The sequence below is a fragment of the Perognathus longimembris genome, chromosome 12 (genome assembly GCF_023159225.1).
Source record: "Perognathus longimembris pacificus isolate PPM17 chromosome 12, ASM2315922v1, whole genome shotgun sequence".
Taxonomy (NCBI): Eukaryota; Metazoa; Chordata; class Mammalia; order Rodentia; family Heteromyidae; genus Perognathus; species Perognathus longimembris.
The window spans coordinates 16,058,065-16,084,029 of NC_063172.1; the positions used below are offsets into that span (position 1 = coordinate 16,058,065).

At 37.7% G+C, this 25,965-nt stretch overlaps 1 protein-coding gene across 1 annotated transcript; it reads left to right on the top strand.

Moving 5' to 3' along the window:
- On the top strand, positions 1–25,655 carry Tnfrsf11b (TNF receptor superfamily member 11b). The gene is made up of 5 exons (XM_048359072.1): positions 1–245; positions 16,222–16,591; positions 21,072–21,263; positions 22,540–22,764; positions 24,441–25,655. The coding sequence occupies exons 1-5, from the start codon at positions 216–218 to the stop codon at positions 24,827–24,829; spliced, it is 1,206 nt and encodes a 401-aa protein (XP_048215029.1). The 5' UTR covers positions 1–215; the 3' UTR covers positions 24,830–25,655.
- The last annotated feature ends 310 nt before the right edge of the window (positions 25,656–25,965 follow it).

Below are 25,965 nucleotides of genomic sequence, written 5' to 3' on the forward strand. Positions count from 1 at the left end.
CCCCCTACCGATCGCTCCCGGGGTTCCTAAAAAGGAAAGGTGCAAAATTGGTAAAGGCTAGAGAAATGACTGATGAAAGGCGCGACACTTCCTGTTACTGGGGCGTTATATAAAACCTCACCGAAGCCCTGGTTTACAGACAGCCACCTAGCGCTGGCCCCCACACAGCTGCTGCCACCCGCCGCCCAGAGCCTGAGGTTTCCCGCGGAACCACGATGAACCAGTGGCTGGGCTGTGCGCTCCTGGTGAGTCCCAGCCTCCCCCGAGGCTGCCTGCCGGCCACGGATGGGGGACCGTGCCCAACTCGCGCTCTCTCGCGCTCTCGCGCTCTCTCTGGAGGGATTTGGGGGTAGGAAACTTCTTTCTGGGTCCCTGGTGCCTGGAACCTTGCAAAGTTTCTGCAGAGTTCCCGCCGGATGTGTGTGTGTGTGTGTGTGTGTGTGTGTGTGTGTGTGTGTGTGTGTGTGTGTGTGTGTGTGTGTGTATGATTTTCTTTTCCATTCTCTTTCTTCATCTCAGGTTAGTGTGTGTGTGTGTGTGTGTGTGTGTGTGTGTGTGTGTGTGTGTATGATTTTCTTTTCCATTCTCTTTCTTCATCTCAGGTTATTTATGCCATCTTTTAGGTCGCCATGTCTTTGCTAGATTATCCATAGTGTATAGATAATTTTGAACTCCTAGCAGTAAAGAGTTCTCTCTCCCAAGCACACACACTTAGTTGTGCAAGTTAATATTTTAATAGAGTTTGAGCATTAACATAAATCATTCCAGCTCTCAACGCCCATAGCACGTGGAAAATATGAATGGAATGAGGTCAGTGATGTTTAAGAATATAATTAAATAACTGAAGTGCAGTGCTAAGTAGAGCTAAAAACTTTAAAAAATCTCATTGGAAAAGAATGTGTTATTAGTGTAATTTTTCATTATTTTACATTTTATTGTTTTTGTAATTTTTTCTTTTAGGTTGGGATCTTGTCAGTCATTATTAAGATATGTAGATAAGTTCTTCTATGATTTGTAAACGAGCTATTCTCTGACAAACAATATTTCTTTTATGCCAGTACAGTGTGGAGTGCTTGAAGTCATGAATCAGACATTCATACCAGGCTAGGAAAATCCATGTTTAAGCCATATTTATTTGTATTTTGGATGTGTTGCTGGAAATGTTTGAATTTCCACCTCCATCCCACAAAGTATGAATGGAAAGCTAGGTTATTTGCACACTTAGCCATGGGATATACAAATATAAATAGGTAATAAGTAGCAGTCACTCAGGAAAAGTTGGACAGGAGTCCACACATACCATATTAATCGTATGCACATGTATTATATCACAAACATATATGGGTTTTATGTGCATTTTGTATTTGGCTTTTAAATTTGAAGTTCTATTGTGAGGTACAATAATTTGTACTTTTTCATCACTGTATAGTATTTTGCTGTTGAAATATGCAAGTTATTTATTCATTCTAGGTCTTAACTTGTATAACTAATCGTACTATTTATATTGGAGATATTTTCATTCTTCCTAATCCTTTGTATTCACTTGAGGATGCAATAATGAACATACTATCAGTATGTTCATCAATAGAAAGCATACCATGATTTCTATACAATAATATACATTCCTAATAAGTGTTCCTAAATATTAACAGACAAATGTTTTGTATATAATATGCTTAAGAATAAAGATATATGTAAATGTTAGATAATGTAGCATTCTCAGAAGAGAAGACTTGGTTTCTTGAATACAGCAAATACTTGAAATAAGAAGGATTTTGGTGTTCTTTTCTTTAGTTTCTAAAATTGACTTTATTTTTATGAATGACTGGAAGTAGACATGCTGTACTTACACAAAAAGATTCTGAATGTTTTTTTCTGAACACTAGGGTACCAGGCATGTCACTAGACACCAAAAAGGAAAAATCCAAGATGGACCTCAGTAGCTGGGTGCCATTGGCTCAAGGCCATAATCCTCCTTACTCAGGAGGCTGAGTTTTTGGGATGCAGTTTGAAGCCAGCCCAGAGAGTAAAGTCCTGAGATGCTTAGCTCCAATTAACTACAAAAAAATGAGAAATGGATCAGAGGCTCCAGTGATAGAGCACTAACCTTGAGCAAAAAAGTTCAGGGACAGCACCCAGACCCTGACTTCAAGCCCCCGGACCATAAAAGAAAAGAAAAAGGATGGATACCAGCCCTGTGATCCTCACAGCCTAATGGAGAAGGCAGATATTTAGATGAATATTGATCACTTATGTACTTAGACTTGCAGAAATCCCTGGATGATTTGAAATATGAAAGTTCATCATGGAGGTTTCACAAAGTGGTTGTCAGCTGGGCCTAAACTTTACTTTCAGCCCATCTCTTTACCTGAACATCAACAGTGGCCAACTTATTTCTCTCATGAGCTTTAATGTTCTTCTCTATAAGCTGTGTATAAGGTTATGCACACATCATGATCTTCCCACTCTGTTAACACACACTTTGAGCTTTACATTCAAAGATAATGAAGGAACAATGTAGATCCAAGTGGATGCTGTAAGAGAAATAATGATGATTCTTAGAGGAAGGAGAGATGACCATCAACCATTACCTTGATGCAAGGGCAGAATTTTGTCTTGCAAAGGATAAAATCAAGGTAACCTAAGGCATCAAAATAGAAGTAGGCAAAATTGTGGGGCAAACTAGTATCCTACATTTTTTTTCATGAGAGCAGAGAATCTGCTGTTTTGGAGCAGTGATGGAAGAGGACCTGTCATAATTAGGATGAGTACCATAGCCATGGGCTTTTCTAGTATGGCTGCCCTGAATGGCTGAACAGAGACTTGCTCTGCAGGATTCGATAGTAACACCAAGTCATTTCTCTCATGATTGTACCTTGTAGTATCATTGGTGTGTTGGGAACATGCTAGCCTGCGTAAAACCTGTGGCTAAAACTTCCCATGATGCAGTGCTAGAAGCATCATGAAACTTCTCACAGCTACGCTCTGATTTCATGCTATGATACTAGGAAGTGGGGTAAAAGGATGGGAAAGTGAATGTTTTTTCTGCTCAGGAAAGCTTCCCTGACTGTCTGTCTGTCTTTGGGAACTCTGACTTCTCAATTTTTTTTTTGTTTGTTTATTTTGCTTCCCTCCCCACTTTTCTCCTAGTGGTTGAGTTCATGGATTTGGCTTTTTTTCTTTCAAAGAGAATGAATACTCCCACGTTTCTAGGAGACTCTGACAATACACTCAACTTCACATAGTCTCCATCCCTATCCATAGCTACCTTCCTAGTCTCTTACCTACTTTCAGCATAGTTGTTAATTTTAGTTTGATTTTAAAATTTTACTTTTTAGGCTAAAGACATAGTAGAGGAAGAAAGTATGCTGTACCAAGTTCTAGAGTTGTATCTTAGTGAAATTATAATATAAAGGATTAATAAGAGTAAAGTTATCTATAATAAAACAAGCTTCTCATGGAGACATAAAGAAGTCATGATATGCTGGCATTTTAATGCGGATTTGCCACCATGGGCACTGATGATGAATCGCACTGGTGACCCAAAAGCTGAATCAGTGATGGCTTTGGGACTGTGATTTTCCTGAAATGCTGAGAAAGTCTTGCTCAGGTTTTAGATGAACCAAAGTTCAGTCTTCTAGCAGATTTTGTGCTTTTAAATTCTTAGGAAATTGAGTGGCTGTATAACAGTTATACAAAAAATATTTTGCATGTAAATAAAATGGGGTTCTGAAGTAGGCTCAAGTACGACTTCAGAAGAGTAATGAGGACTAGGATTATTTTTGCTTGTTCTGGAGACATAATAGCAGGAGCCAGGTTGCTATTAGAGGTACCCCACAATTTCCACAACTTCACCAAGGCAATAGCATGTCTCACCCCCCCCCTCAAGTTCAGAGCTCTTTGTGAGCATAGATGTTTATCCTACTCATTTACAGTGCCTGACACAATTTGTATTTGCTGCATCAAAGGAGCTAAGGTGAGATTTTTTTCTAGGACACTAGGTAATCTACCAGCAATTTCCATGAATGTTCCACCAGAATTTACGTACTGGCAATGATTTAGCAATCTGATGTTGACTTTTATCTCTTTCAAAGTATTCATATAACACTCTACCCGTCTAATCAATATTTTAAATATCTGGTGTACATTACTACTAATATTCATATCAATAGTTCCATGAAAGTTTATTCTTAAGCAAGCAAAAAAAATAAACAAGATTTATATATTCACATATTGATCTTGGAGGTTTAATATAAACATGGCTGGAATAGCTTTTTGACCTTTCCATCTCATTGGATGCTGCTCTAAGCAGAGCAGAGAACGTAGGATCATGGTATTCAGCACCGTGCATTCATGTGTGGAGTGTTCATAAAATATCCCAGTAGATGTGCTGAGAGAGGCTTTACACTCAAGAAACTCCAGACCATAGAGACCATCCTGGAGAAAGATGGTTGCATATGGCAAGGCAGGAGGTGATAAATCCACCCTCAGACCCTATTTTTGATAATAATAATCTGGTAAACAAAATGCAAACACGAACAGCAATAGCAGTCATGTTTAGAAAAGAAAACAAAAATCAAAATAAAACTAAGCAAGCCACAATAGCAGGAACTAAAGAATCGGAAGTCCCAGCACCATCTGCAAACGATCTGTGTGAGAAGAAACAGCGAGTGAGGTATGGCCAACTTGAAATAGATACAAGGGCAGTATTTTTATGTGACATGTAATTACTTTTGGAAGTCACTACCGCAGAATACTTTGGGGGTAACTAGCATAGAAAGTCTAAAAAAAGAATTCTTTTAGACTGTTGTAAGGGATAAGAATAGCTTTAAAGAGCATTAGGTAAGAAGCGCTTTGGTACTCACTCCCTTACAGTTACCTGGCCTTTCTAAGTTAATTTTCTGACACTACAGACACTGAAATAGTTTCTCCAAGGCAACCAACAATGTTCTTACCAGGAACATAGTTTCCCAGGAGGATGGCTAAATTTTTTTTTAACCATAAAATTTTCTTAGAAGCACCTGAACCAAGCAAACCATAATGGATAGGGGATGCAAAAGACTCTGAGGTCTTTGCCGAGCATGGATGGTTCAAGCCTTCAATCCTAGCTACTCAGGAAGCTGAGACCTGAAGATCTCTGTTCCAAGCCAGCCCAAGCAGGAAGGTCCAGGAGATTTTCATGTCTAATTAACTAGCCAAAAGCCAGAAGTGGAACTGTGGCTCTATTGGTAGAGTGCTATTGAGTAAAAAAGCTACCAGCACCATAACCCTGAGTTCAAGCCCTAGTACTTGGGAAAAACAACAAACAAAAAAGCAACATGTTATTCATGGTGTTGCCTTACCATTTTTTCATGTGATTTTAAAGCAAAGACTTTTCGAAATATAGTCTTACCTTGAAGATATTGTTTAGATACACATCTTCTTTGTGGAATTACTGCAAGCTAATGAGCACATCAATCAACTCCAATGTGGCCTTTGTTAGGTATGTGGTGAGAACACTTAAGAACTGCTCTCTTAGAAAATGTAACCGTGCAACAGCATTGTTAAACACAGTTGTCACAAAATAGTACTATATTCTGTTAATGTCTCTAGAACTTATTCATTCAGGCTAAAATCTCCTACCCTTGAACTGACATCTTACGCTCCACTGCCCCACCCTGGGGAATTCCCACTTTTCTCACTACTGAAGTGCAACATCTTCAAAAAGAAAAGAAAAAAAAAAAAGAATACCCTTAAGGTTTTTACTTCATTTCAGACTGTACTTTGTCAGCATGGTCTATAACAGCTTCTTAAGTAATCAAGTTAAAATAGAAAACTAGGTGGTGATATGAATTTAGATTTAAAATAAAACAGTAATGTATCTAACTAAGCTTTATGACTTCTGTTGGTAAATTAAGTTCCACTCCACCCTCCCATGGTCTTTGATCTAAAAACTATAATTCTCTTGTCATACTTAGTTAAATAGCTATTCCTCTTTTTTTTTGTTTCCTGCTCAGTTATTTTATTAATTCTTGTTATTCGTTTCTTATTTTTGTGTTTGTCTTGTTCTTGGGATCAGTCTTGTATTTACTTGTTTGAATGTAAAACTTGTTATTAAGGTCTTCTTCAAAATAACCGTTTTACTTTTAGAAAATATCAGGAATCTATTCTTTTATCAGCTTCCTCCTTCCTTTTGCATCAGCACCACTGGATAACACTAGGACTTAGGAATTCAATTGCCAGGTGTTGTGAACATGTTCTTCAACATCAAAGGCAGTGAGAAACAAGAGCTCTAATTCCCTATGTCTGCCCTTGTCTTTGAAGTTAAATCAGTGACTCCATGTCACACATTTCCAAAACAGAAGTTAGACCAGGTCAATATAGAAAGTCTGCTATAATTTGAAACTTTTGTTATCTGACTTGAAAAATAAAAATATCAATGGCTTTAGTTCCTACTCCAAAAATCAAACAGACTAATTTATTTATAATAACATTGGAAGAAAGCTACATGGTCATTTATCTCATTTGTCCAAGTTTCTGTCCCTTGGATTCACACACAGGAAATTCTGCTTAAGTCAATGAGACCTTAAAAGGGAGCAAATTTTGAAAAGTTGCCCACTTTTAGGTGGTAAGACTTACATATTTTAGGACCACAAATCATTCTTTTAAACCAAAAATATTTTCTCATTTGGAAATAAGCCTTTTTTGTGTTTATCTAGTATACATAGGAGCTAATGTGTGTGTGCGTGCGTGTGTGTGCGTGTGTGTGTGTGTGTGTGTGTGTGTGTGTGTGTGTGTATGTTTACATATTCCATTTAGTTAAAAGCAAAGTCCAAGATATTCCCTTAGGAGTTTCTGAAGAGGTACAATTTTGGTCACTAGTAATCTCAGACTCACTGAGCAGAATTTCCTTTGAATTTGCATTCACAAAGAAGGAATTGACAACTGCGCACTGCTCTTTGGAATAAATGTCAAACCTTCGGGAATAAGAAGTATGATAATAGGTGTAATAATAGACAAGGCTGGTAGAGGACCTCTGCTCCCAAACTCCTTGTCTCCTCTATTAATGTCCAGCAAAAAAGGAAGGAAAATTAAAAAGCAAGTGGATTGTGCTAAAGCAAATGTGGACTAGAAAACATGAGCAATGTATGAAAAATTTATTTGAGATAGTATAGTTATTAATGTTTACCAATTATTCTGGGTCTCCCATTCAGAAACTTGGCAGTATTGTATTTCCCAGATCCCCCTTGGTAAACAGGGAATGGGAGAAGATATAGACTGTTCTGGTCAATGTCTTCTCAGTTAAAAGAATATAGTGCTTTCCAATTAAAGTACTTCATTGCCAGTGGATGCTACCTGGAAATATTTTTGTTTTGTTTCATTTCATTTCATTTTCATCTTCTATCGCTGCTTCTCAAATGAGCAAATTTCCAGATATTGGAAAAGTTTGTAATATATTAACTTATGTAAGAACCATGAACAGAACACCTAGAGATAGTAGCGTTAAGTGAGAAAGAAACTTCTGGTGCTTTTTAAGCCACTGAGAATTTTTGTTTGCACAGCATAAAACCCAGGCAGTCCTGACTGATTCAGTATCTGAATCCCAGTTACATATGATAGTTGAGGTTCAGTAACTGCAAAAGGCATTTTCAAACCAGAAATGACTTAATCTATGGTTTCAGGTTATCAGTCCAAACTCTATCTTCAAAGCAATCATTAGAAGGACTCATGAAGAATGAAGTCATCCTTATGCTTCTCACAAGGCAAAATTTATGCACCAGAGATTATATGAAAGTTTACTTGGGCTGCATGGTAAGAAAGTCAATAGTTTCTCAGCAGTAAACCAAGTCAAGCACTCTACTATGTGAGACTGACTAAAATATTGGTTTTCCCTCATTGATCCCAGCTATCCTTCTTTTATAAAAGTTTGCCCATGTTTATTTTCAACTCATTTAAACTATGCCAGAAAGAGGAAAACACAAAATAAGAAGACAAATTATTTTTACTCAAGGAACACACTCTACCACTTGAACCACAGCTCTACTTCCAACTCTTTTGGTGGCTAATGGGAGATAAGAGTCCCATGGTCTTTCCTGTCTGAACTGGCTTTAAACCAAAGTCCTTAGATCTCAGACTTCTGAGTAGCTAGGATTACAGTCACAAGCCACTGGTGCCAGTTAACCTTAATCATTTTTAAATGTGTGCACCCTTGGCTGGTACATTTTATGTACGTAAGTTACACAAAAATCTGATGGTCCCGACATTAGTATCACTATTTCACAGAAAATAAACTTTGAGAAAAGATTAGTAATTTTTCCTAAGACAGTTACTTAGAAAAGTTTTTGGGGGTGGTTTTTTTTTTTAACCTTGTTTTGTTTGTTTTCTGCCCCATAGCAGACGATGCTAAAATCTAATACCTGAATCTAGTGAAAAATAGTCAGGAATCAGAGCAAAGCTTCTTCATTACCTTAATTCAGGATTTTCTTTTATAATAAACAATACTCAAGGCTTACTACCCCCAAATCCTTGAACAAAATTATTCCAGTCTAGTTTCCATATTCCTTCAGGCTCATTCAAAAGAGCTCTTTTGGCTACCATTTTCCCCCCCTGCAATGAAAGCTTCTGGTCTTCATAGTCTAAGCCAATATTTTCTAGGTAACACACTACAGACTGTAGCCATGACAAGAAAGAGGAGTTATTCCTCACTGTGGATGGCTAAACCAGTGAATGCATAGATGGATAGATAGAAGATAGAGAGGTAGATTGGTCGATAGATGAAAATGGATCAATAGATCAAAAGATATATCATTAAATTTTATATTGTATTATAGTTGATGATTTTTCTTTCAGAAGACTGCCAAATCTCATAATTGGTGAGACTTAGAGAGAAGAGTTATTTGCTAAAGACTTAGGCTCTAAAATGACTGAATTTTAATCCCAGTTTAAATACATATTCATTCCATGGCCAAATTTGACAAGTCATTCTGTGAAATGGGACTAACCATATCTGCTCAGACATGGTTAGAGGTAATACACGATAGAACATGCAAGGAATGGGCTTAGTTCGGAGGAGCCTGTTATATAATATCAGAATATATTATGCTACTACCACCAGGTCATCTTGAACTTCTCATCTGAGGCTTCCCACATCATAGGCACAAAGTCAATATCAACAGGATTCACATGGATGCTATTTTATTTCATTTTTACTTCAAGTTTGCTATCCCATCCTTCACCATCCCAGTTTTTTCTTCTCTTACTTTCTCTCATAAGCTGCATCTGGAGATGTGTTGATTAGACTTCGAGAGGCTTCATTAATAATCAACATGATCCATTAGGTGTTACAAGCCATGTATTCTCTTCAAAAGAAAGCACTATGGAAGTCAAAAGGAATTTAAAATTTAAATTCTGAATCCCAATGTCAGGGATTGTAGCTGGAAAACTGTGCCTGGCAATGGAGATAATTGAGGGTTATCACAAGGTAAAAAAGACAACCAGCACCACAGTGAAGTTCATATTCAGAATTAATGCTATGTCTCCAGTACGGGAGGCATAATATTAGGTTTAGGAACTAAATGTGTGAGGTTTTTGTATATCTTAGGTGATAGCCTTGTATAAGTAGGTACCTTTTCTGGCAATTTGTTTTTATTAATTTCTTAAGTTTGGATCTTTCAGATCTTTATTTGTTAATCTGTTCAATGCTAGTTGTCTATAAAACTCCCATAAAACAGTAAAAGCATCATATGTAAAGTCATTCCGACAAAGCAAACTCTAGATACAAACAAGGTACTGCTAATTAATTTTGAAGCCTCTAGACAACTACTGGAAACTTCTGAAAGGAACAAGAAATTACATTGAAAGTTAAATTTTACCTGGAGACAGTTCTTCTGCCCCAAGGAAAACAAATGAGTGTAGAATTTGGCCCTGTGATGCATCTAATCAATCATAAGTGTTTATCCTCTCTCTCAGTGCCTAGAAAAGCTGTTGACAATAAGTTATTTTTGTGGAGATGAACAGATTTAATTCTTTGCTCCTACTTTTTAAACTAGAGACTTAATCCTCAACCCAACAACTGGCTATTGTGGATATTATTAAGCACTGGTTAGCCCTGGGGTGGAGATCTGCTAGCTATAGATAAGACTCTCAGTATGAATTGCCTTTTTACACACATTCACCTTTAATATGGAAGCCAAGTACACCATGGAACAGCCCATGAAAAACACCATGCAAAATGGAAGAAATCTTCCTTTAGGCAACTTTTGGCATCCTGGTCATTTTGCAGATGAGGAAAAACACAGGCTTTGTGCTTGTCTTAACAAGGGTATACTTTGCATCTGGGATATTCATCTCCTTCTGTGTACTCTCCAGTATGATCTGAAATGAATGTGGTTTGGTTTTCAATATAACTACTAGATTGAATAAAACAATCTCACAGCCGGACACTGGTGGCTCATGCCTATAATCCTAGCTACTCAGGAGGCTGAGGTCTGAGGATCACCATTCAAAGCCAGCCTGGGCAGGAAAATCCATGAGACTCTTATCTCCAATTAACCACCAGAAAACTGGAAGTGGCACTGTGACTCAAATGGTAGAGCATTAGCTTTGAGCTAAAGAGCTCAGGGACAGCACTCTGGCCCAGAATTCAAGACCTAAGACCAAAAACAAAAAAATAAACAAACAAAACCTAATCTTATATAGTAACACTTGCTATTTGAATAATCTCATGCTGAAACTTTGAGAAATCTAGAAACCAGTACTTTTCCATCTGAACTTTCTAAGAAAAGTCATGGAATCATTTGACCAAGACCAAGAAAATGGTACCAATTACTGAACCTAATATTAACAAGTCAGAGATGTTGTTTCTGAAGACAACTGAGAACAAGATAGGTGGTCGTTAATGGCACAATTTAGGTAAGCAATTTCCTGTTGAACAAGAGACTCAAAATGTTCCCAGGAATGAATCTGATTACAAACAATTTCTATTTCCTATCTCTTAGTAATTTGCATATATACTAATATCTCTTGTTTGACTGGAATTTTCTTCATTACCAAATTTATTGTTTTCCCTCTATTGATTAAAAGTTTAACAAGTATACAAGGCAAAATACAGCTCATTTCAGAAGTGAAGTTGTAGCCCATGGTACCAAGCTAATGGTAGAAATGAGTTTGGAAGCTGGTAGGCATATGCTAAATGCAAGTTTTCTAGCTAAAAGTGCTCATAGTAATTCACAATTCTGTTGAACTACTATGCACTTTTCCAGATTTAGTACTCTTTACTCTTTTTGATCCTTTGTGAAATTTGACATATTTTCCTTATGTTTGTACCATGTTTTTTCTATTCCATCTCACAAATGTTCATAAGGTTTAAGATTTTTGTCCTTTTCAACTTGCATGCAATATTTTGGGGTTATTTCATCCTCTCCGCTCCTAGAGACATGTAGAATGTGCTCAGAACTCTGTAGGCTTTGCCTTTAGCTGTGTTTCTGTCCTCAGTTCTTAATATATACTTCAAACTGGTTGCTAAGCATCATCACTTGGACTGAGTCTCATAGATTGAAGATGTTACCACACAAATCTGGTCTTTTTTTCTCTGTAACTTTGGCTCTCCCTGTTGGCAGAAATGAATGGCAACATCACACACCTAGTGTTTTCAATTCAAAGGCATGTTTTTCACTTGCTTCTTTTAACATCAAACCCTCCCAACACAATCAGCTATCACATTACTCCTCATAATTTCTGGTCTTCAATTCCCTATTTTCTGTCCACTAATTGTTTCACATTAAGTAATTTATGAATAGTTTTTACATCCGAGTAGACTTATAGATTAATGTTCCTCTTTCATGGGAATTTTAACTGTCTCTACTCTATCACCAAAAATGCTTACTGAATGAATGAATGAGCTAATTGTTTAATCAATGGAATTAAAATGAAGCATTAGAACACCCATTAAAAATCCAGTAAATAATCCCTTACAAAAACAAAGTTCATTCTTAAGAAACGTCATTGACTCTATCAGCATTCATTAGAAAATGCTACAATAGGTACATAATACCAGAATATGTATCATGCATTGCATATATATATATATATATATATATGTACACACATACACACACAGTCATGGCTAAGATAAACTAGAAAGTGTCCCAGTGTACAAACTGACCAGAAGTTAGCTAACTCTGGAGAGTTCTCAAATAGTTCTCTGCGGCAAAGATCATGACGAGGGATTACAAAAGGAACTCCCAACCCAAGTGGCTATTTCAGGCTTTGCGTGGGTTCCTTTTAATGAATCTTCCATAAACGGAAACCCACTGGGTCATTCATGGTTCTGCATACCAGAGTAAGCCCAGTAGAATGCGGTCAGCTGCATTGCATAATGGAAAAATAAACTTGACCAAGGAGGAAGTGTATACTTCCTTTTATCCTTGAGAAGAAGAATAAACCAGTAGAATGCTCTAGTTAAACCACTTGTCATTCAAAAAAGAATTGAAAGCATGGGTGAAAAAGTAAGAATTTACAAAAAAACAAAAAAGTCTGTATAACGAGGAGTGGCACAAGCGAAGCAAGATCTCAGAAGGGCAGACTAAGGTATTCGTTTCCAAGTTCAGTGGCTAATTAAATGCTCAAAACAAAGAAAAATATCATGATAGAGGTAGAAAAGGCAGAGAAAAACCACTAATTCAAGGCATCCACCATCTTTGCCCACTGTCATCATTTGCTAACATTTGATAGGTTAAAAAAAAGGTAGATTTGAAGTAGAAAACCTTTTGGCATTGGACAACATTAAAAATGGAAGGAGAGTCGGGTGGTAAAGCTATTAAAGATACCACCTTACCTATGCTTTCAAGGAAAGAGATATGGATCCTTCAAGAACAAATTCTAGACTGGTACAAGGCTCCAAACTGGAGGTCTTCTTGAGTAGGTCACTAATACCAAATAGTGAACAAGCAAAGAAAAACTCAAGACAACAGAGAAAATCCTATTAATTATGATTCTTCATAAGGCAAATTTAAAACACAGAAGCATGTCCTTTTCTACAGGAAACACTCCATGCTTCAAAAACATATCTATACAAGTGCCTATCCTTTGCAAACGTCCATGAGTGATTATGTCTACATTACTCAGAAACTTATTTTAAATTTACATTAGATTTTTAAATATGATCAGGTGGCAAAGAGCTGGAGTCAGTACTGAGATGATCTATCTCATGACATCTGTTTTCATTGTTTTACCCAAGAAATGGGAAAGAAGGTGATATAAAAGACAGAGAGAGATCAAGAGCTCTATTCATCATGCTGGTCTTCTGTCCAGTAACTGATTCCAGAAATCCTGTGTGGGAATTGGGGCTAACCAAAGATTAAGGCTTGGACATCCAGTTTTGGCCACACAGAGTTCTGACACTTGACCAAAGTGGAAAATTTTTCAACTGAAACACAGAGGCCCAGTAGAACTTGCGGAAACAATTCTGTAGTTACTCAAGGCTTTCTGATTTTAAAAAATGTATGTGACAATTCCATATGGTAGTTTTGAGAAATTGCTTTCACTAATTAGTCCCTAATTCTTGAATTGACATTAGCTCTTTAGTTTTCTCTGTGGATTCCTTTCACCTCAACTTTCATGTGTCTTAATGAAATGTCAACTAAATTTCCAAACCATGGAAGCCATCAATATCATGTCAGTTACTTAGAAAAAAAAAGATGTGTTGCAATTCTTGGTAAGACAGGCTGAGTATTCCTTATTTCAGAAGCTTAAAACAAGAAGTATTTCAGCTTTCATATTGATTTGCATTTGGAAATACTTTCACAGACTTCTACTACTTGGGACTCCCAAATCCCCAAATCCCAATTCAGACATGATGCTCAGAAGGTTTTGGATTTTGAGGTATTTCAGATTTTGGATCTTCAGATTAGGAATGCTCAATCTCTATCAGTATTTATGTGGCTCTTTCCAGCAAAAAACACAAGCACTATCAATGAATGAAAGGAGAATGGAGACAAATTTCAGGGTTCCCACCTACCAGGCTGTGACTCAAAAGGCAGTGGTATTTGAGATAAGAAGGTCTCTCTCAATCTCTAAGGCAGGCCTCATGAAAGCAGACAGAACCCTCAAAAGTGGCTTTTCAGGAAACCTTCAAGATTTCCCACCATAGAAGAAAGTATTTCTCATTGTTTTCATAAGGGTTTACAAACTGTGTCAGGAAAACCTCACTCTACAACACTGAGGATTTTTAGAAACACTTGAACTAAGCCTTAAAAGATGTCTCGTAGCATATGTGAATGAGCAAACTAGAAAGTCAGTCCTTTCCTGATGCCTTTTCTCCTTCTAGTCAGTAAAAAGCCCCAGGAAACAAGAAGATGGTTTCCTCAGATGCTGTCAGGTCAAGAGGTGTCTGGAAAGATTGCTGAAGTAACCAAACTAGGTGCCCTGTCCTGTTTTCTGTTGGTTGTGAATCCCATACATCAAAGTACTCTTTGAAAATTACTCTCTGTTAAAATGCCCATGTCCCTGGGTGAAATGCTTTGCTCTTTTCTTCTTGCATGTTAATTCACATTAGGTCCAATCAGCATACACGTTTGCCATGGTCCAATAGGAAATGAGTGAGGTTACTTAGATTAAAACCTACAAATGCTAATAAAAAGGTCATTTTATTTTTTTATCTTTTCTCTCTCTGACACAAAAAGGCAGTGCTATATCGTTAGTTTGGCATGCTTTTCCCATATCAGGGACTTCCTATAACATTTCCCAAGTTATGCAAAGAAGCGATTTTGAAAAAGTAAAAAAGAGTTATTGTCCTTAGTTTACTTCCTCCCCAAGCCAGAAAATAATCTTTTTTTTTGCCAGTCCTAGGCCATGAACTCAGGGCCTGAGCACTGTCCCTGGCTTCTTTTTTGATCAAGGCTAGCACTCTGCCACTTGAGCCACAGCGCCACTTCTGGCCATTTTCTGTATATGTGGTGCTGAGGAATCAAACCCAGGGCCTCATGTATAGGAGGCAAGCACTCTTGCCACTAGGCCATATTCCCAGCCCCCAGAAAATAATCATTTAATCATTATTCATCCTCGGACTCTCCCCAAAACAAACAAACAATAAAAACCAACAAACTACCCCCTGTACACAAACAACATTGTTTACTCTGCACACGTTTACCGTAGTTAGTATAAAGAATTTCTTTAGTGCCCCCTAGAAGAGTTTTGCTGATTTAGCAAACTAGATCCAGACCTATGGGTAGCTAGCTTCCAAGAAGCCATCTCATAGGTCAGAACCTTTCTCCTGCTGCTCAGACCTCTTCAGGCCCTTGCGCATGGCAACTCCTGAAACACTGTCTGGTCTCCTGCAGTTCTGCTGCAATGAACTCAAGAGAATGATAGTCATTTCATTTAGCTCACCTCTCAGTCAAGTGCTAGGCCTTGTGTTACAATTATTTTTGTAAATACCCTGTTAATCTAAATGTCCTTGTTGAGAAATGCAGTTTTCCTGAATTATTTTATCTTAGTGATATTGTAAGGATGCTTTAAGTACAACAGTGGATGTGGGGTGGATATGATAGCACATACCTGCCATCCCACCAATTAGGAGGCAGAGGCAGAAAGATGGGCTATGCAGTGAGTTCAAGGCCAAATTGAGCAATACCCATTCTCAACCAGTATTGGGGATTTAGCTAAGGGATAGAGCTCTTACCTAGTATGCAGAGTCCCCTAAGTTCAATCCCAAGCATTGAACATGCAGACACAGAGAGAGAAAGAAAGAGAGAGAAATCTTCAATGTATACTTCACAGAGATGCCTTACTGAAGGAGATGAATGGCAGTGATTTTTATCTTTGTACCCATGCCATCTCATCCGTACCAGTCTCCCTAAATTGCTCAAAATATATTTAGGAGTAAGAGAATAAATGCACAAAAAATTTCCTCTCTAGTTTACTTCCTCCCTTCCCCCACATATTTATTTCAAGCATACAGCCATTTATTACTCCTCCTTACTGTCTGACTTATGTACTTCAATTTCTCTACTCCCACAACCCTTCACATCCAGTCCATGCTTCAGTAAGGTAGCAAGCAAGCTGAGGTTGAACAGGATGGCCACTGGAGTTTTGTCTTTAATCCTAGTCACTAGAAGCAAAAAAGGATGGCTTCTGAACTCACTTTATGGTACATCTCCCCAGACAGGAAGCATATTGCCTTTGCACCAAAGAACAACCTATCTCTAAGTTCAATTTCCCATTGTCATTTCTTTCTTCTTCTAGTTCTTGGACATTTCCATGAAATGGACCACTCAAGAGTCCTTTCCTCCAAAGTACCTTCATTATGACCCAGAAACTTCTCGTCAGCTCAGGTGTGACAAATGTCCTCCAGGCACCTACCTAAAAGAGCACTGCACAGTGAGTCGGGAGACCGTATGCATCCCTTGCCCTGCTAACTACTACGCAGACAGCTGGCACACGAGCGAAGAGTGCCTGTACTGCAGCTCAGTGTGCAAGGAGCTGCAGTTGGTCAAGCAGGAGTGCAATAGCACCCACAATCGCGTGTGTGAGTGTGAGGAAGGGCGTTACTTGGAGCTGGAGTTCTGCCTGAAGCACAGGAGCTGTCCCCCCGGATCCGGAGTGGTGCAAGCCGGTATGTATCTGCTTCCCATGTGTGGCGAGGACCAACTGGGACAGTGCCAAGCCAAGTAGTGATGAAGGTTTCAGGGGACCCTTTTGTCCTAATGACATTACAGGAGAGCAAATTGCAAAGGTAATGGGACCTGTTGGGTATGTGCTGAGTGGCTAGGTTGCATCCAAAGGACCATTCTCTGAGGAATACTTTGTGTCTTGCAACCGGGTAATTTAGTGAGGAATCTCAAATGCACCAAATTGCTCTCTAATGAGATGCATGATGGATTGCTCTGCTTTCTTTTTTTTTTTATTAAAGGAACATACTTTCAATTTGCATCTTTGTAGCTGATATATCCCTGGATGTTTCACTTTATCATGGGCTGTTTCAGACTTTTTGACAAACATCAGAACTGTTCATTGATACCAAGAGAGTAATTATGCTGACATTAATGAGGCTCTGGAGTGCTAACAATGGGCAATTATAATTAGTTATGTGTAAAAATGGTGAGGGGAAATAGACTTCATTATGAAAAAATGAGCTCGTCCTTCCTTTAGCATGGGAATTAGTATCTGGGAGGAGATACACTGTAACCGTCCCCTGAGTGAGCTTATTGTTTATCTTAGGCACAACAGATTGTCCAAAGCAAGAGGAAGGTCTTGTCTATAAGCAATGTGCTTTCAATATTTCCACATTGCCGACAGCACATATGAGGGCCAAAAAGCAGTACGTCCTTTAAGGCTGTAATTTTCTCTGACATTCACGGAGCTACAGTATAGAATGTAATTTCTCCTGGTTTGGGAAAATTAAGGATATTTTCTTAGCTGAGAAAAAGGAGTGATCGCTGGCTGGACATTCTCATTGTTCACTTTGAAATAATGTTACTCAATGGCAGCACATCTGGTTGACATAATTTCTTTGGTGGGAAACTGTCCTGTAGTGTATAGGATGTCCAAAAGCATCCAGAGCCCTGAGCCACTGGAAATTAGCAGACCTCCTTCGACCTCCATGGTGGCGACCAAAAATGTGTCTGGACATTGTCAAATGTTCTCAAGTTCATCCCTGGTTAAGAGCTACTCACACAGTATATGCTCATTACTTGTCACTATTTCATCTTTCAAAAGGTAAAATATACAAAGTCTTAATTGTTAGATAAATTTTTAGATTCAAAGTAAACATACAATTAAAGTCTGTAATCCCAGAACTCAGGAAGCTGAGGTTGGGGAACAGCAAATTTGAGACCCTGTATCAAAAAAACTGAAACAAACAACCAGAAGAAGTAAATTAGATATTAAAAGTACAATCAACAGTTCCTTGGAGAGGACATAAGAACAGGATTTGACTTTAGAACGAAGTCTAATAGTAATAAACAAACAAAAGGAGCGCTAAGTATGGAGGCACAAACCTGTAACCCCAGCACTCAGGAGACCCAGGCAAGAAGGTCCTGAGTTCAAGGCCAGCCTGGACCATTAAGACCCACTCTCTAAAAACAAAAGAAAAAAAGGGAAAGAAATCTACTTATCTTCCTTAGTGGAGAATCTTAAAATACTAATCATATAAGTTACAAATTGCATGGAAAATCCTTAGAAAATGTCGTTAGTAAAAGCTTTTGTGAGAATTGTGACATTCCTGCATTTTATTAGCTGATACTTTGGGACTCAAATGCTAAGGAAACTCTTATGGAGGAAAAAAGCCCATTCACAAAACCTAATCCATGTACTCTAATGTAGTATGTGGTATACACAAACAAGTTAAGCATAGACTATGCAGCTTAGAAGCTAGAGCTAACAAAAAATAATGGAAAAAGTGAGCAGGGATGTTTTGCTAGTAGATATGACATCCCTTTGATAGCAGGAAGCCGAGAAAAAAATCAGACTTATTTACTTCTTCCTCCCTAAAAACTCACAACATGTTTTCTCATAGAAAATAAGAGGTTTCCAGCCAAAAGAGAAAGAAAGGCTATGTGCTGTTACTCAAAAAAATGTATTTAATAACTATTATTCCTCTCATTGTTGTTGTTTTGAAGTTAGATGATTTCTTCTTGTTTGGTTTTGTGGGGGTTTTGCTTCTTTGTTTGTTTGTTTTCATTCCATCTGCTGGCCAGCCCTCTGTTTCCTACAGAAGCATGGTGCATTAAAACTACAAAGACAAATTCCTCCTTTCATTATAGTAGCTCATATTTTCACTTGATAGACTGCAATTCTTGTATTTTCACAGATACTGGTAAGGCTAAATCATCACTTGGATGAATGAATCTTTTTTTTAAAATTATGTCTTTCTTATACTTAAGTAGTGATAGAAAGGAGTTACTATTCAACAAATCACTTCATGAATACCATGTGTCTTGATGGATGCCACCCTTTCATCATCCTCCCTCACCCCCAATCCTATCCCTTCCCACAAGTTTTCTTAATTTTACAGGGTATTCATTGAATTTTATGATTGCGTTCTCCCCTCTTTCCTCTCTTCATTCTTCTCCCATATCCCTTGACTCTCTTCCCTAGTTTTCAACTTTCCCATCTTTCCTGATATTAATTTTGTTGGAGTAGGATGGAGTCTTTCTAAAGAATTACACCACTTGAATTCTTTCCCTGATTTTGATTTGTGCACACTTGCCTACAACCCTGATGTGTGTACTTATACAATTATAAATTTGTTCTAGCTTCCACATGTGAGAGGAAATACAGTTCCTTTGTGTCTCTGGGACTGACTTACTTCACTTAACATAGTTTTTCCCAGGCTCATCCATCTTTTCTTACATAAAAAGTTCTAGCAGTAATAAAGAGCTAAGTCCTATGCAGAAAGGCATTAGATAAGAACTCCAAACATGCTATGAAAGTTTAGTCCTGTCATTCTGGAATTTCTTTTGCTAAAGCACTTTAAAGGAGAACTTCTTCTAAAGCTCTATCTGACACATAACAGGTATGTAGTTAGAATGCATGGACCTTCAAGCCAAAGAATAAGGACTGTGTGCAACATGCAGTAGCTGGCAAACAGGTCACTTGACTCCAGATGTCCAAGTTATTTCTTCCCAGTAAATAAACAGTAAAAGTCATGAGCTTCCAGCCCAAATATCTCTCTTATATGACAGAGTTTAGTACAGAGGTAGATTCCACTTAAGGAGAGAGAAATAGTAAGAAAGTCCATTTTTAACAAAGCAAAACAAAAAAACATTCTTGAGTTTGTGAGGTGTTCCCTAAGATATTATCACTACAGTGCTAGAAATAGCATTTGATATGAGAGGGTTTCAGGCTGTGGTTTACCCTTCCCACCATTTTATTTTCTGCTACCTCTTTGTCACTTTTAAAGGTCAATGAATCATCAAGCTTTTTAGAAAAGAGAGAGATAGGAGACGACACTAGAACCAGTCCACTTTGCTCTTTCTTTCCCTCCCTCCCTCTCTTCCTTCCTTCTTTCAATCTCTTCTCTATTCTCACTTCTTCCCTCTCTCCTATCACTCTCTCTTTCAGCTTTTGGTAAAGGGTATAATGACATAGGAGGCTAAAATTGTAAACAAATAAAGTTTAGTAACTTTTGGCAGCTTTCATTTGCCTCTTTTGTATATTTGTTAACTTGGATAAGCAAGAATTGGCCCATGCAATCTACATTTGAATGCTCACATCTAAATCTGTTCAAGCAGCTTGCACTAGATGGAGATATTTTCATATGCATGTACACTACAATGTATGATCTTATTCATGTAGAATGGAGACAAGTGTTTTCAGATGTTTATTTTCAATAAGATTTTTAGTTGCTGACTAGTTTAAGGTTTCCTACCAGTGACCAAATTTGCCAAATACCTTGGGATGAAATGTCCTTGCAGTTACCCTTCCTGAAGTCTTAATGACTGTTCTTTCCTCATAGTTTTAGCAAATGGTATATCACATTCCATTTACTATGTAGCTTAATGGCAGGCTTACGCTTTGGAGTCAGCAGCCAACTTTACTGCCACCTTCAAAACTTTATTATAATGTTGTAAATTTTTACTTCTCAAGGTTAGCATGCTTATGAGTTGCTTCACAATTAGGATTCAGGAAAGAAAGAACTTTAGTAGGAACTGATTGGAATTTAACGATGCCATAGTCAATGGGTGCTGATTTTGAAGAATGGTGTTACAACAGACACATGGCAGTTATCTTGATGGTCTTCCAGGAATAATTGTATAAAGAATACAGTTGTCAACAAACCTTACTGCCTCTCCAACAGAGGCAGGAATAATGAGCACCCTAGCAGTCTCTCTTTTCCTCTCACATTCCAGTAGCATTTTGTAGATGATGGCAAAACAAACTTGCATTTGTATTACAAGAAAGGGAGACTGCCTAAGGGGGATAACTCTAGAAGTTTTGTTCCCTGTGGCTAATGAACTGAAAAATGAAAATGCCAAAGTTTTGTACAATAGAATAGAAACAGTAAAAACCAAGCCTTTTCCAAACTGCGCCGAGTGTATCTGCCACAAACGTATTTGAGAAGAAAGTGCTAAACTGTTTGGTATTTTCTATAGGAACCCCAGAGCGAAATACCGTTTGCAAAAGATGTCCAGATGGGTTCTTCTCCAGTGAGGCGTCATCAAAAGCCCCCTGTAGGAAACACACAAACTGCAGTGTCTTAGGTCTCTTGCTGACTCAGAGAGGAAATGCGACGCATGACAATATATGTTCCAGAAGTAATGCATCAACTCAAAAGTGTGGAATAGGTAATTATAGTCCTAACTATCTGCCTTTGTAGCATTGTACTGTACGTATCCCTGAGTGGAACACAACAGCCCCTGGTCCCATTCTTAATCAAACTTACATCTTCCCTTTTGTGCATCTTAACCCACTCCACAGTTGCTAAAGTCACAACTTAAACGTCTCTTCCAAAGCCTTCATCTTCTCCATATTAACACCCTAGCCCTGATTTCTCTCTTCATTTTATACTCAAACCAAGCCTTACTTGTGGGCTGTGTCTCAAGTTTGTTGTTTGCGCCAAATGATAGAATTTAAGTTACAGTCATCTCTGTCTATATCGCAGTTCATTTATTGTGGATTCGGTGTTGTGGGTTCAGTTGTTGTTGTTTTTAATATGTAAATCTGCGAAGTAACAATAAAGGAACCACGATGTAGCAAGGGATAACAATACAATGCTGCTTGTTCTCAGATTTTCACCTATGTGGGCATCTCTGGAAGGTAACTCCCACCATAGGTGAGGGATGGCTGTATGTATATTTTTTATCACTTTGAAGAATGTACCAATTGGTAACTAAGAAGCAGAATTTCAACTCAGATCTGATTAATTGAAAGACATATTCCTACTTGTGGGATATACTGACCCTACTCAGACACTTGGGCAAACACCCACACTCTACTTAATGGTTTTATATTGGATTATTTGCACACAGACATACACACACACACACACACACACAATTGTGTGTTGCTAGGCAAGCATTCTATCATTGAGTTCCATGTTCTAGCCCTTAACACATACAATATAGTACATGGGTATTTATCTCTTACTTTATTTCCACAGATAAACTACATGTTTGCATATATAAAAAAAGTATATACCATTCCAGAGTATTATGCAAGTTCCTTACAGAGAATGATTATTATTTTCTCTTTTCCTTTTCTGATACTGACTTTGAGGTACATTGTGAACACTATAAGCAAACTTTTAACAGATTTACTACTTAAATTTTAGAATTTTAGGCTCTAATTTATTTATAGTCATATTATATTACTATTGAATATTCATTAAATTTCTTCTATCAAAACAAGCTCCTAAAAGAATATTAGAAATCAGATAACCCCTATTAGTCTCTTCCACTGATAACATGCCATGAAGGAAGGCTGTTTGATTCAATTTAGCATGTTAGCATATTGTATCTAAGAAAGCTCAACCCTCCTGTTTTATGGTTTTTGTATTTGCTCAAAAGACTTCCAGAAATGCCATTATTGAGTAAATCTTCTTGTGTTCTCACTTCCCTTCAGATGTCACCCTTTGTGAAGAGGCATTCTTCAGGTTTGCTGTTCCAACAAAGTTTACACCAAATTGGCTCAGTGTCCTAGTAGACAATTTACCTGGAACTAAAGTGAATGCAGAGAGTGTGGCGAGGATCAAACGACGACATAGCTCACAAGAACAAACTTTCCAGCTACTGAAGTTATGGAAGCATCTAAACAAAGACCAAGATATGGTCAAGAAGATCATCCAAGGTATGGGCACCCCAAATAAATGAGTCACATGAGGGTCAAAAAGACCCCCATTAGTCATAAAACAAAAAGACTATATGTCTGGGTGTTTAGTGTTGTGTGAATGTTTCCTTTCTGAGTCTTTATTGGCCTGAGCAATTTTTCACCAAATGATAAGATTGATGCAATTCCTGTAGCAATCATGCTACCTCTGCTCCCAATTTCTCTTTAAAGGGCTGTGCATATGCTAAGAGAAGAATGATGCAGTTCAAACACAAGATTAGACTTTAGGGAATCTTTTCCAGACCGAGGCTCTCTTCTTTGCCTTCCATCTGGTCTACATAGAAGATCCTTAGCCACTGGATTTTCATTCACATTTCCAACCTGACACCATATGCATGCATGTATGTGTGTATGTACACAGATGCATGTGTATGGCCAATGCTGGGATGCCTTTGTCGATTTTCTTCTGAGAGGTCCTAAATATCTTAGAGGATCCTTTCATTCATCTTCACCACATAGACTATGTTAAAATGGTGCTGAGAATTAGAAAGAAGTAGAAGGATGCACTACAACCGAAAGAGTTCAGACATCTATCACCATGGGGAAGACGTACCAGAAAAATGTGGGAGGGCATGCCAGTGGGAAATTCATTGTGTTCTTTGCTCATGTTTCAAGGACTGAGTTTTCTTAATACCATCCAGAAAAACCTCAAACATTTCAGACTAGATCAATGTGTTGTAGAAGAAAAACATCTTCCGATGGTGAACTGTTCTCACTTACACACAGGGTAACTTTTCCTGTGTGTGTGTGTGTGTGTGTGTGTGTGTGTGTGTATACATATATACATATGTAATTTTTGCAAAAATATAGTTTCTTTGAACTGATAATTTGCAAAAAGAAAGGGAAATAGAGAATCACAAACCATCAGATTTGAAAGGACCAAATTCCCAGCATTATAAATGAGGATATTGAAGCCCAGAAAGATGTACTGACTTGCCTTAGGGTACACAGATACTAAATGACTCATGACATTAATAGACACATTATTTACTTCTTCTTATGTTTATGCTCAAACTCATTGCAAAAATATCCTCTAGGCTCTGTGTATTCTCCAGTTCCTTAGATTCCTATTAATGAATTTTCAAACATATGCCTCATGGTGGTACTCCTCTAGTATGAAGTATATTTATTAAGGACTAACTAAAGTGACTCTTTTCAAATAGTGCCCATGTCAGATATTGACTAATAATATTTATCTTACGAACTATCCAACTTGAATCCTTTATTTCTGTTCTTCTGAAATGTCATGGTTTCAGGTCTTTTCTTAGAAAACTAAGAGTGATATCTATAATTTTCTAGTGTCAACTTCCAAAATTAGAGGCTTCTTACACAGCTTTTGTTGGATGCCAAGAAAGTATACTGTGTTATCCTCTTCTCACGCAAATAACATTCATCTTAATTCTCAGAAATAACTAGTAGCACTTATGCCCCCGAAAGAAAGAAGGAATGAAGGAAGGGAAGAGATAGAGAGGAGAGAGAAAGAAAGGAAACAAAGGAAGGGAAGGGAGGGAAATTTTATAGTCTTAAAATGAAATTAAGAAACCCTGTGAAAGCCCTTTTTTCTCCAGCTGCTTTTTCGGATGGCATCAAATGAGTGTAAAGGATGTGAGCCTCTTTTGGTCTTTTTCTGCCCGCAGATATTGATCTCTGTGAAAATGGCGTGCAGCGGCATATTGGGCATGCAAACCTCACCTTTGAGCAGCTTCGCAGCTTGATAGAGAGCTTGCCAGGGAAGAAAGTTGGCACAGAAGACATTGAAAGAACAAGGAAGATGTGCAAATCAAACGAGCAGCTTCTGAAGCTGCTCAGCTTGTGGAGAATAAAAAATGGTGACCAAGACTCCTTGAAGGGCCTGATGCATGCACTCAAGCACTTGAAAGCATACCACTTGCCCAAAGCTGTCACTCACAGTCTGAGGAAGACCATCAGGTTCCTACACAGCTTCACCATGTACAGACTGTACCAGAAGCTATTCTTAGAGATGATAGGGAACCAGGTGCAGTCAGTAAAAATAAGCTGCTTATAACCGGAAGTGGACATGGGGCTGTTTCCTAACAATGGGTCAGATCTGATGGATGAATAGACTTATTTCTCCGGCACTAGAGGGAGAGCAATGATTTCTTTCTCATCACCAAAGACTTTTGCTGAGAGGCACTAAAAGAAACTATGGTGTGGAGAAAAACTAATATCTACTTCCAAAGGTCAATAAGTCCAAAATAGTTGAACCAACTATCAGATCTGGTTTACTATCTACTGATCGTATTTTTTTCTTTATTACTGTCTTCAGTAATTCAACTGGAAATAATAACAACAAAAAATAAAACGTAGACTATATTGTACCTTTCTGAATATGGGAATGTTTAACTTAAATAACTTTGAGATTTCAGCTACACTAGTAGCTTTTATTAGATGGCCCATATTTTTCTGTAAACTTACTAATATATCTTTAACACTATTATCATATTGCTATTTATATTCATTCAGATAAAAGATTTGTACATATTAACAGCCTAAAGAGAAAATAAGACTTTTCAAAAGGAAAAATATATATTCTGTTTATTATTGTGACAAAAGAGATAAAATATATTTTTAATAGAAAGTTTGTAGGATTTTTCTAATAAGTATTGCTATTTTTCCTTTGTGGAGTATTTTTATAATAAATTTTATTTGTATAAGCTGTAATATCATTGTATAGAAAATGCATCATTTATCAATTGTTTCATGTTTCAAAAAGTATAGGAAACAAATCATCTGAATATTAGATGCTCTGAGAAATTGAATGTACCTTATTTAAGAGAGTTTATGGTTTCACTATATAAACAGCATCATTAAAGTTTTCAAATTATTTTTCACTCCTTTTTCTCTTGTTTTCATTTGATTGACCATTAATGGGTCCTTATTGTCACAATTTCCCTGTTTGTTTATTATGTAAATTCCTGGGCCAATCTGCTAAGAAACTTGGGTTGAACACAGAAACTTTCATTTTTAGCCAGATGCAATGTTGTTTTCATTATACAAAACTGGGAGGCTGGGGATATGGCCTAGTGGCAAGAGTGCTTGCCTCCTATACGTGAAGCCCTGGGTTCAATTCCCCAGCACCACATATATAGAAAATGGCCAGAAGCGGCGCTGTGGCTCAAGTGGCAGAGTGCTAGCCTTGAG

Coding starts and splice junctions, on each gene's coding strand:
- Tnfrsf11b (XM_048359072.1), top strand. CDS start 216: ATGAACCAGTGGCTGGGCTGTGCGCTCCTG. Junction 246..16,221: donor GGCTGGGCTGTGCGCTCCTG/GTGAGTCCCAGC, acceptor TTCTTCTTCTAG/TTCTTGGACATTTCCATGAA. Junction 21,264..22,539: donor AACTCAAAAGTGTGGAATAG/GTAATTATAGTC, acceptor ACTTCCCTTCAG/ATGTCACCCTTTGTGAAGAG.